We start from the raw sequence: 12656 nt of genomic DNA on the forward strand, positions 1-12656 counted from the left end.
TGTGTTTTACAAGAGTAGGAAAAAGCTAAAGAGTGACTTATGGCAAGAACATTTTCCCTGTTCTTTCTCCTGATGTAGGGAGAACTGTTTCTTCAGTAAGTTTAATTTTGCTTTATTTCAGGAGAGCTGCTCCCTGGGGTTTCAGCAGAACTGAATCAAACACTGTTCTGTTAGGGCCAAACTGACTTTTCTGGCTATGATATTCTGAAATTATTGGTAATTTTGGGGTACATTGTTTTCAACTGTCTTAAAAGGTTCCAACTGAGAAAAGGTGCTAACATCCATATCCAAAAAGTTGACATAAGAGGGATTGAGTAGCTGGATTTGAGCTATTTTACGCCACAGATAAGGAAATGGAGTGACCTAATTGGCCTTCCAGTACCAGCAGGGGCCTGAAAGAAACATGGAGAGAGACTTTTTACATCTGGAGTCACAAAAGGGAAATGGCTTCACACCGACAGAGAGTATGTTACATTAGATGTGAGGAAGAGATTCTTCCCTGTAAGGGTGGTGAGGCCTTGGCCCAGGTTGCTCAGAGAAGCTGTGACTGTCTCATCCTTGGAAATGTCCAAGGCCAGGATGGACAGGGCTTGAAGCAACCTGGCCTGGTGGAAGGTGTCCCTGCCCATGGCAGGGAGTGGAATGCGATGATCTTTAAGGTCCCTTCCAAATCATCCTGTGATTCCCATGAAATCACCTGGAATTCGTGGCAGACGTTGTTCTGAAAGCTGCACACCCAAGGTATGTGTGTCCATCTGTGTGCTTCATGTAATGAACTTTGAGAGGTACATACTCACCTCAAGGAGTATTTGTTACTCGTTCAAAAAAGCAGTGAGATGGATCTTTTACACTACTACTGGATTTATAAGCTACTGGAAACCTGCATGAAGCCTAATGGAGAGTTCTTTCACTTGTGATAAGGTAGGGGGAAAAATGGCAATTTCACAAACTGAGATTATTATTATTTGCATGACAGCACCAGGGCAAATTTTGCTGTTAGAGACAAGAACTAGGCATGCACAGCTCCAAGGAATAGATGGAGAAGAGATCTGAACCATGAAGCTGTTCAGAAGACACAGTGACTTGGGCTTTGTCAGGGTTGCTGAACAACTTTAGAAATAGAAAACTTTAAATACCTTAACCTGTTTGCAGAGAAGTGTTGCTGCTTCTCTCAGGTCATTAAGAAAATGCTGGATGCATGGCTCCATTTGGAGAAGTTTCCACAGAGAATGAGCTCATGGAGGCAGGGAGATATAAAGAAAGCATTTTAATGCAAGAGCAGAGGGTTTAGGAGCTGGGGAAACAAAAGTAAAACCCAGGAATGCCCATAACATTGCAACAGCCTTGGGGAACTTTTTGTCTTCAGATAAAACTAGTGAAGGGAGTTTGGTCTGAGAGCCTCCTGGAGGCTCTCTGAAATTAGCACATGGACTGCTTCTGCTTCAGTAAAACCTGTACTGTGTCCCAGGAAGAGCTATGGAAATGTGATGCTTCCATACCTCCTTTTTAAATGTAAAAGTAGTTAACTGGTGTGAATAAAGTTACTTGATCAGACTGATTAGAAATTTCTGCAATTGGTTTGAAGAAATATGTTCTCCATATCCTGTTAGTTCATTAACAGCTTCTGCCAGTTCTGTCCCCTGCCCAGGTCCATGATGGAGCTTGTCCTGTGCCAGGAGCAGTTCCCTCCCTCATGCAGTGGGCAGAGGTCTTGGCCTTGCTCCAGCCTGCCATACCAGGGTGTGATATTTCCCCAGGTCTCAGGAGCAGCGGCTTGTCCTCTTTCTCCTCTCACTGAGCCAGGCTCCCTGTGTCTGGGCAATGCAACCACTGCCCTGCCCACTGGCTTTTTTTCTTCTCTCGACATACCAACTCAGGAACCTGAGAGTAGAATATAGGGGCTACCAGGAATACAGTCTCTTTCCCAATTTTTCTTCATTCCCACCAGTCTTCCCTCAGGTAGAGACAGTTGGTGCAGGAACCAATTAGCAGTTCTTTAGAAGGAAGTGCTGAAATGCTTTTCAAATTAAGTGCTCCAAAACCAGACAAACCACCGTGCTTCAACCCTGTGTGAATGCCGTGAAAACCAGTGGTTCCTTATCTCATGGGGCTGCCCTGTCCCTGTACAGAGCAGTGCCACCCTTGTGCAGTGTCACTGGTGTCACAGGTGGGTAGCTCTGCCCTCCTGCAAACAGGGTGTGACAGCTGAGGTCTGTGTGTGGCACTTCCTGCAGGGTCCCTCTAACACTCTCTCTCCCACTACAGGTGCATTACTGTTAGGAGGGATCCTCTACTCCTGGCAGTTCCCTCACTTCAATGCCCTGAGCTGGGGTCTGCGGGAAGATTACTCCCGAGGAGGATACTGTATGATGTCTGTCACTCACCCAGGGCTGTGCAGGCGGGTAGCTCTGCATCACTGCTTCGCCTTAATTGGACTCTCAACAGTGGCTCCTGTCCTCGATATCACCACGTGGACTTTCCCCATCATTTCACTCCCCATCAACCTCTACATCTCCTACCTTGGCTTTCGGTTCTACAGGGATGCCGACCGCAGCAGCTCCAGGAAGCTCTTCTTCTGCAGTCTGTGGCACTTGCCAATGCTGCTGCTTGTCATGTTCACCTGCAAGAAATCGGTCCTGGAGAAGGAAGACAAAGGCGATCTACGTGGGGGAAGTCATGAAATGGCTATGGAAATTAGATTGCCTTGAATGTCAATACCTGTCATTCTCATGACACATCAGGTAGTATATTTTAGTAATTGCAAGGGGGAATCCTGTGGGAATCTTTTTGAAGAAGAATCATTTGTGCCTAGCAACCACTTCATGTGATAATTTTCTATTTTCTTTTGAAGGGGAATAGTCAGGAGAGCTTAAAGCATTCAGGGCCTTAGGCCCCTTAATTCATCACAGGTTATGATTTAGCCTATGCCAGAAGCACATCACTTTGGGATGGCTTTCCAAAGTCCCTGTGAGTCATGGTCTCTGTCCTCATGGGTGGGTGAGATACCTAAGTTAGGAAGTCACATGTGCACATCTGCCACCGTCAACACTAGCAGCCTTGGTGAGGCCATCAGGAATTGACCAATGAATGATTTCTCACCCTTCTCCCCAAGCACCCTTTCCTTTAATTTAAGCTTTGAGGCACATGAGCGGGTGAACTCTTCTCTGAATGTGTGCCATTCCTACACTGGCATTACACCAAAGCCCTCTGTTTTGGGGCCTTTTTTCAATCAGCTGCTCTTCCCAGGGTTCCCATTCACCTCAGTAGATTTTTAGTTCTCATACACCTGGCACAGTGCTAAAGGAGTGAAAAGAACTGTCTTTCAGCACAAAACACACAGGCATTTTAACAGCTCTCCTGTAGTATACCCCTTGGACACACTGAGCCATTCTACTGTATTTCCATGACAGGGAACTTCTGACTCCCATGTGGTTTTACGTCATTAGTGTTTGAGCCCTGTGTGTCAGATCTTCAGCTTGTAAAAATCACCATTACTGTTTCTGACAGAGAGGCTGTGAATTGTGGAGGAGGTGAGCAGCATATCCCAGAGACGGGGGGTTGTAAGGCTTTTCCATGTTAATGTGTCTTATGCCAGCCCATTGAGTCTCGGCATCCTTAGACAAGCTCTGGGCTGGCATCAAGGCCTTGAACTGTGTTTAGTGTCACAGTGTGGGTGGTGGCTCAGAAAGGCTTCACTTTGGGGATGATTAATAGGTAAGGAAACAAATTTTACAGAAAAAAGGCTGGCGATTTTAATCTAACACAATGTTCACTTGCTGATGTAGCCACTGTATCTCCAAAGCAATTATGCAGATGGTCACCCAAGAAAAGTGCATTATCCCTGTTAATTGATACGCTGAAGAATATTTCTGATCACAGTTTAACATGCTTGTCGTCCTGCTCCTCTTTCCTTTCCTGAAGCTGTCTGTGACCTCCTGGTGTGCTCCCAAACACAGCAGAGTCGTGGGCAGACAGAGACATTGATAGTTTATTGTGGTAGTGCCTGTTATGGCTTGATGTGTTTTCAAGACAAGATTTCTTTCCCATATGGAGAGGGACTGGGCAGCAGGATGGGCACCGATCCGAAGATACAGCAATACCTGAAAAGGAAGACACTGTCTCAAGCTTGATCTCATATAAAGCCTCTCAGGAAATGTCACAAATCTGCCACCACAAGTGTATCACACTGACATTAAACCTTCCCTGGCTGCTCTCATGATCCAGGCCTGGCTCCTGGTCTCAGTTATGCTGATGTAAATCAGGAGTGACACAGTTTAACTCTGTTTTCTGGCAAAGGTGCTTGCAGGAGCAGGGCCACCTGTTTCCATGGCTCTTAAATAACTGCCTGCAAGATTTGGTGGCTTGAATGATTGCAGATGACAAAATGGAGCTCCCTCACTGTCTGACAGACTCCTCTGTGCTCAGGTTACTGTGGGTGACACTTTGTGGAACTGTCTGGAAACTGTGCAACTCCTGAATTTGTTTTAAGAATGCATCCAGTCTTCTCTGCAATAAAGTGCATATTGTCCAAAAGGAAATGAGTGCTCCAAATCTGTTTTAAACTCTTTACTTCTTGTTGAAACTCTGGTCGGGTTCAGCTAATTGCAAAAATATTTGGTAGTTTTGGGTCACTTCTCACAGTAACAATGTTTTTGACCACTGCAAGAGTAAGAACAGCATGTGAAATACTGATTTATTGTGCAAGCAGAACACTGAAAATAAATCACGTGACTGGAAAGGGTTTGTGCGAAACCAAAGAATTTGGTCAATCTTTAGATGGGAGATGAACCTTCAAAGAGCAGATGGCTCACAAAAAACCACAGATTTTCCTCCCAGAGGCAGAAAGTGGGCAGGAGGGTTGTGGGTTTCTCTTAAGTCATTATAGGGACAGGCTTCAGATGGCCTGCAATTCCCGGGTGCTGCTGAGGAATTCCATTCTGATTAAAGGTCTCAAGGACATGCCTGTTGTTGTGTTCTGAAGAGAGTCATCATCATTTCTTGGGCCAAAATGTGTAACATTCACAAGGTTTAGGGCTGGACAGGAGCTTTGTAATCATCACTGAGTGTCTGCAAAATGCAGGTCACTGGGTTGCACCAGCATCTCCTTGCGGGAAAGCATGGCTTTAGAATCAGTGGATCTGGGATTTAAATATAAGATTATACCTTATTTAAATTTCTTACTTAAAAAGAAACACTTTACCTAGAAAGTGTTCTCAGCTCTGCTGCACGTTGGCCATGTGTCAGATGTGGATGAAACCATATGCTGGCATTTTACTGCCTTTAGGAAATTTTGCTGTTACGTGTGATTTGCAAATAGACACCTTGCTAAACTGAAGACTTAGCAAGAGATGGATATTGCAGTAGGTGCTCTCAGGTCTCTTTTTCAATATTGCTGGTGTCACTACAGAAAATGAAAAATCCTGCTGTCTGCTGTCACCCAAGGATGTTTGTGGGCACTGTGACCCTCCAGGGAGGACTAATGCCAGCCACCTTCCCCTCCAGCACTGCTGATATTGCTGCCCAAATCCTGCAGGGAAAGAGGCAGGTGAGGTGCATGAGGTGCCTTGCTCTGCTTTGCACAGGAGATAAATCTGGGCTTTCTGGATCTCAATGATGGGCTGCATGAACATCAGGCTTTGAGGGCTCCTTGAACCTGGAACAGCAGTTCCTGCATGGAAATGCAATGTTTTTCCCTTATCCCATTTGGAGAATATGGTTGGTTGTCACTCTTTATCCTAGTTACTCAGGAGCTCTCCATGAACTGGTTCTGCAGAATCAGAGAATGGTTTGGTTTGAAAGGAGCCTTAAAAACCATCTTGTTCCAACCCCCAGGCATGGAATACCTGTTCTTTATGTGGTAGTGAAAAAAATAGCAGTGCTGTACTGTGTCCCTCCTAGCCCTGGGTCTGCTGGTAGCTGAGAGGGTCCCATCTCAGTGTTGCTGTCACAGGAGGCAGCTCTGCACCACCAGAAACCTGCACTGAAGCTCATGGAGGAATCTGAACCAGTGACTCAAGAGGATGAAGCTGTTTTGTCTATTTGGACTTTAAATATTTTGTGTGGTTTTGTGGATAAAACAGTAGCCCTGAGGCTCAGGAGATCTTCATTCTTTCCAGATCTCTGTAGAAGAAATGCACTCCAGCTGTAAAATAGGGATGGAAGTACTTCTTGTTGGTGGAGGGAACAGCTCATGTCTCTGTCAGCCCATGCCTGTTCTGAACAGCCCTGCAAGGTGAGTGCTGCGTAAGGCTTTGAGGAGTTGCAGGGAGCCTGGGTCCCTCCTCTCTCCTTTGCTCTGACATTAAGCAGATCACAGAGCACAGCACTGGCCTGGCAGGGTGGTGTGGGAAGCTGAGCTATGTGACTGGGAGTTGCCCTGAGCTCTCAGGTTCACAAGGAGCCTCAGGCCTTGCATGAGCTGCACGTGGTACCCCAGCAGAGCAGACATCCTGGTACCCCTGCCAGGGAGGCATCCCAGCACAACACGCATCCCAGCACGGTAGGCAGTTGGTGGAACAAAACGCTCTGCTCTTTGTTCCAGCATGAGTGAAGAAACCCAATCCCTGTGCTCACAGCACTTTCCTTCTCATTTCCCCCACTGGGGTTTTTTTTTCCTCACTTCCTGTATCAATCTCCGATATAATCTGCCCCAGCAGAGTCACACATTCACACTTTCCTGGCTCCAGCAGCAGTTCCCACTCAGCCAGGCCATGGCGTTTCAAGGCTTACACAAAATGCACGTCCTTTTCACTTCTGACAGTCCCAGGAGAGTAGGAATAGAAACAGTGATACTGTTAGGAAACATTATCATTAGAGATAGAAAGCATGTTGTCCTGGTTGCTCTCCAGAGGTGATATTCCTGCTTCCTTGGAAATGCAGGGTGTCTACAGAACACTTTGCTATTAAAACAGGCATATCAGCAATGTTTCCTACAAGCAGCTCTGCTGGAGGTGGTAATTCTATATGGTCCATTGCAGGCTGTCCCCAGTGGCATTTTGAGTCATGGAATTTCTCAACCAGGCGAAGAGCCAGTCCTGGTGAGGGTTCGTGGGATGCAGGATGCCACTTGTGCTGCCCATGGGACCTTGAGTCAGTTATTTGCCTCTTGGTGCTGCAATTCCTTCTTTCCATCATGGCAAGGTCAGTGCTGCAGGGTAGGGTTTGTCCCCCAGGAGTATGTGTCCAGCTCTTGGCCTCACCCAAGACAAGTCAGTCTGCTTCTAATGTTCATTATCTCTGTAACAGTGTGGGGTTAGTTTGGAGTCAAAGGTTGCAACTATGTTGCGAGTTCAGAGGTGTCATCAGTGACAACCTCCTTCCCTGAGATCTGTCCCCCAGACTGTGTCCTTCTGGGTGATTCCCTCAATGTTTTTTAGTCCCCTCTAAAATAAAAGTACTACAGGCTTCTAAAGCTCCAACAGGAGGTCTAGTGAGCTTCAGAGCTGCCTTCTGAACCCTTCTGTTTACAGAATCCCAGAATACCTGGGGTTGGAAGGGACTCTGGAGATCATCTCATCCAATGATCTACCAAGGCAGGGTCATCCAGAGCAGGTGACAGAAACATGTTCAGGTGGGATTGGAATGTCTCCAGAGAGGGAGACTCCACACCCTCCCTGGGAATTCCAATGCTCTGCCACCCTCAGTGGAAATAAGTTCTTTCTTGTATTGAAGTGAAACTTCCTGTGTTTTAGTTTATCGCCACTGCTCCTTGTGCTGTCACTGGGCTCCACTGAAGAGTCTGGCACCATCGTTTGGCACCATTGTCTGGCACTTCTGCTTTTCTGCTTCCATACTTTACCTGTTTGCGCTGAAGATTTTCTAGCCTGGGTCAGCACACCAGGCTACTTTGCAGTATTTCAAAAAGGGACAATTCATCTGTTTCACAGAACAGGGTTGGCAAAACAAGCTGCTTTCCCACAATGTGGAGATGGTTTTCCTACCGCTCCTAACCAGTTCTGGTGTCCCCAGGTCTTGGAGCGAGAACTGACGATTTGGCAGCGGGCTCAGATTGGTGCATTAAACCATTTTGGGAAGGTGTTGAGTATTTCTCCCAGTGCCTGAAAGGTCGTGGCTCCCAAATGCCTGTTTAAGCATTGCTGACCCTTCCTAAGAGATGCTTTGCATGGGGTGGGCATGGACTGTACTGGGGAGCTGGTGAGGAGTTGCTGCAATGGCCCTTTTGCTTTGGGAGAACACAAGGACTCAGAAGAAGGTGCTAGAAAGGAGGGTGCCTGACCCTCACCACTAATGCTGAAACAGCTTTGAATTCATGCCTGTGTTCCCATTTTTGTAGGACACCTGATTCAGTCTTGCCCACTGAGTGAGTGGGGTATCCAAAGGGAGGTTTCCATCTGTCTCCAGAGTGTGGACACACTGGAGGACTGGGGCTGTTGGTGGCTGAGGTTTTTCCCCTGGTTTTGATGTCCCAGATGCATCCCGTGGTCCTTTCTACCCCCTGCTCCCCTTTTAACACTTTCTATTGTAATTACAGATTCCCTTTAATACATTTTTTTGCATGGAATGTGTGCTGTATCACACATTGCCTGTGCCTCTCAAAACTGTGGTTGTAGCCAGACTCTGGTCTTCAAGGGAAACACAGAATTTGGGGAATTGCCTTGAGTGATTTGAAACAGCAGGGATCTGATCTCCTTCACTGACCAAACTGTCCCTAACTGGGACAACTGGAGACATCTTGCCTATCTTCCTGACCCATAAAGCAAGTAGAGAGAAGAAGGAAAAAGTCGTACCTGGGGATAGGGTGCACAGAGACCAGGCCATGCTGCCAGGGGATCTCCCAGCCTGGCAGGACAGGCTCCAGTACTGAACTTCTACTTCTGGTGCAGGATTGAACACACAGCACTCAATACTCATTTGCAAAGAAGTGTCTGTCTCAGGGACTCATCTTCTGTTTTTTTACTCAAGGAGAAAGATCAAGATTTTTTTCTGCTGGGAAAGGCTGGGAGATACTCGGGATTTTTGTTTGTTTTTTTATTTTGGTTTGGGTTTATTTGTTTGTTGTTGGATTGTTTGGGGTTTTTTTTTTTGTTTGGGGTTTTTTGTTTGTTTTGTTTTGTTGGGGTTTTTTGGTTATTTTTGCCATGGAGAGGAAACACTGCATCAAATTAAAGTTGAAACAGAGATGCAAATAAAGTAATTAAGGCATTTCCTCAGTGCTTCCAGGGGAGCTGCTGGACTGCATCCAGACTGGGGAAAGGAACAGCCTGAGTTTATCAGCTGAATTCCAAGGTTTGGATGGATATTTGTGCTGCAGGGCTGCCAAGGCCATCCCCGCACTGAAGCACTCCCAGCAGCACCGAAGGGAAATTCAGGCATGCTAAGGGGAAGCAGGATGGCTGGGGACACGTAGTCACCCAGCAGCAGAAAGGAGTATTATTTAGTTCCCTTCTCCCTCTGATTGTTCTGGCCTGGTTCTTACATTGCGCTTGGCTTTCAGTGGGAGCAAGGACTGGCAGGAGCTTTCAGTATGTTGGGATTGAGGCTGATTAATGCTCCTCATCTCAAAAATGAGCTTTGGGAAGAGTGTAGTGGAAGCATCTGCAGGCAGATGTTCCCATGCCATCTCTTCCCTGTGCAACTCAGAGCCCTGCACAGGGTGTAGGTCGGTCCTACACCCCCCTCTGGGGCCCAGTGGACCTTGGCCAGGCCAGGCAGTGCCTCCAGGGCTGCCAGTTGATAACAAATGCTTCTGTTTTGGGGTAGGAGGGGATCTGTTCTGTGGTGTCACTGCTGCCCGGCAGCTCTGGTCACCTGGAGTCACCCAGCGCTGCGTCCCCCTCTCCTGCCGGGAGCAGCATCGCTAGGCTTCCTGCAGGGCTTGCTCCGTGGGTGAGGTGAGAAGCCTCCAGGCTGGAAGAGGCGCAGCTGAACGAGGTCCCTGCAACCCTGAGCCTTGCGGGCGTCTGTCTCTGGAGCCGTGGCCGTGCCAGATACGCCGTCGGACTGCCCAGCTCAGAGCTCTGGGGGCGGCCCGGCGCCTCTTGTGCGCCTTTGTCACGGTGGGGGCTGCAGGACGGCCGCGCTGGACAGACGGCCCGAGGGACGGAGGGACAGAGGGACAGGGATTGCTCCGCGCAGCTGCCGGGACGTGCGGACCCGGTCGCGCTTGGCCGCGGTGGCGGCAACTCCCTCTGTTGACTTCTCCCGAAGTTGCATCCCTTCATCCAGCGGTGTCCCCTGGCTCTGGTAATAAATAGCACCTTCTGTGATGTCTGTAGCCTTCGCTAAACCACAGACCAGACTGATTATTGCTGCTTTTGTAGCCTTTGCAGAGCTGTTTTTATTTATAATTGCACCCCGCTGGTCTGTTCATAATGATTTTCCCGGCTGCATCCCATGCGGTCCAGTGCTGCAAAGCCACATTTTCGTAGTAGCTGTTGTTGGTTTTAATCACTTGTTATTTTGATGATATATTAATAGCAGTATCTCTGTGAAGCTTTAAAATGTTTTCTTTTTCAAAACATTTACAATAAAAGCTAAGTATTAGCCCTAATAACACGTGTTTCCTTTGGCTACCTCCTCCAGTGATGAATCCAATTAACTGAGTGCTCAGTGGAGAGCCCGTCTCACCCCGTCCTGTCCCGCCTCCACCCCGAGCCTCTCCTGAACCTCTGATTAAAAGGTGTTTGGGACCCCCGTGGGAATAAGGGTGCTTGAAAAGCAGCATGTGGTTGGCGGGGTGTGAGCTTGTAAGTGCCCATGTGCAGACTGTAGGAGGCTGTAATAATCCCAGCTATACTCTACAGATGTTCATTTGGGTCTTGCATTCTAAACCCCAAATAACCCATCACACCTTATTTCTCAGCGAGGAAGGGTGATGAGGCTGGGTTTTTTGATGCTCTTGGGATGAGAAAGCACTAATGAAAACAGAAATAAAACCAGAGTTGTTGGCTCCTGAGCATCCTGAGCCTGTGGGTGGGGAGAAGTGGGGTGATGCTCTTTCTTTTAGCCATTTATGGGGGAAACCACCCCACCCCCTCCCCCCTCCAGCAAAACCTTTCTTTTCTGGAAGTGGTTTAAATGGAACACTTAACTCACTGGGGCTGATGCCTTTAATTTCATTCAGAAGGCGACTGTGAATGGACTCCTCATCCACTTCAAAAGGCTGTGGCAGTGTGTCCACTGTGGTGCAGGTCATTCATGGACACTGCAGGAGATGTGAAAACATCTGCTAGGTCCTTGCCTGCTCCTTTCAATACAGTTACCCCCCTTGCTAATAATTGTCTGTGTTCTGTCATCTAGAAAGGGACCTTGTGTTCCTCCCAGGTATTCTAATGCTAATTTGTTTAGTTAAAAAGAAGAGGCTAAACAGATGTGAACCATTTGGTTAGGTTGTAGTTCATTTGTTAGGAAGTGCAAAGGATTCTTGGCAAGATATTAAATATTACCTTCGCTGATCACAAACACTTCATATTTCAAGAGAGGAAGGGAGGTAGGCACTGCACTCCATAAATCAGCCTTTTCAAAGTGACAGAAAAAGGCAAACATTTGATAAATCTGTGTCATTATACTTAGAGATCAAAGTGGGTTTTACATATGTATTTATGCAACTGGCAACCTAGGAGACAATAATAACAAACATAGATCTCTGACAGCTTTACAAAAATAAAAATTAGCTGGTTCTAATCTGTAATTATCTGGGAACTGTGTGAGGTAGGAGGTTGATCACACTAGAGCTTTGTTGAGACAGTGAGCAAATGTTAAGTCATTCATAAAGACAGAAAGTTCCATGGGTAAGAGGTTGACAAAGCCACTGGGTTGCAGGGCATAGCCACTGCATCTGCAGCCCTGGATTTATCCATGGAGCCCAAATTAGGCATGCAGGGGTTACCAGAGCCAGAGGTCACCAGGGAAAACATCATTTCTCTACATGCCTTGATGAAAATCATCCCTTTGTGATGAAAATATAGAATGATGAAAATATGTAGTGTTGAAAATCATTCCTTTATGATTTTCCAGCAAATTATCTGCAAGGAACCTACCTGAAGAATCCCTGAAGGTGGGAAAATTTCCATCTGTGGGTTCTCTCCTGCTTGCCAGTGAGTTACACTTCCATGTCTGGTACCTTCCATAGCCCCACATGACATTGCTGGTTTGGATGAGCCCTACCACTATTCCCAATGGCTGGTCCACTCTATGTAGCTCAGTAAGTACAGGACTGGAGCCAGAGGTTCAGGTAAGTCAGGGAAGAAGCCTGAGAAGATCCCAGAAGAGGTTTGCAGGCAGCAGAAATAAGAGGAAGACTAATGGGAGCTGCAGTGGGTATTGCTTTAATACAGGGCAGAATTTAATACAGGGCAGAGGAATTGTAACTTCTCCAAAGCAGCAAGTGCCATCATCACCCAAAAGGAGAAATCCAGTTGTGTTAAAATAATTTCATAGACAAAGCAATGCAGACACAGAAATTAGAGATGGAGAAGTAGCATTATGTCATCTCTCCTTTCCTTCTGGCCAGTTACTGGGCTGATTTCCTATTCTCTCATGCTGGTAAAATGACTTCAGCAACTTGGTTTCTGCTCGTTCCCATGGGAAACTTCCACAGTCTATAGATTTCACTGGTAGGAAACTCTTCTTGACAGTCAGACTGTATTTTCCTTTACTCAATTCTACCACATCACTCCTACTTATGCCTCCTTGGA

The 12656-nt window shown here is 46.9% G+C and overlaps 1 protein-coding gene across 8 annotated transcripts in view; it reads left to right on the forward strand.

Annotated features, from left to right (window-relative positions):
- Positions 1-4533, forward strand: part of COX10 (cytochrome c oxidase assembly factor heme A:farnesyltransferase COX10) — a 169510-nt gene extending 164977 nt beyond the window's left edge. For all 8 annotated transcript variants that reach the window (XM_086857707.1, XM_023938430.2, XM_086857706.1 and 5 more), the window contains one exon: positions 2266-4533. In XM_086857707.1, coding sequence (XP_086713833.1) covers positions 2266-2708 — 443 coding nt within the window. In that variant the 3' untranslated portion in view covers positions 2709-4533. The remainder of the gene's footprint in view (positions 1-2265) is intronic.
- The last annotated feature ends 8123 nt before the right edge of the window (positions 4534-12656 follow it).

Source organism: Cyanistes caeruleus, chromosome 19, assembly GCF_971803275.1.
Source record: "Cyanistes caeruleus chromosome 19, bCyaCae1.hap1.1, whole genome shotgun sequence".
Lineage (NCBI taxonomy): Eukaryota > Metazoa > Chordata > Aves > Passeriformes > Paridae > Cyanistes > Cyanistes caeruleus.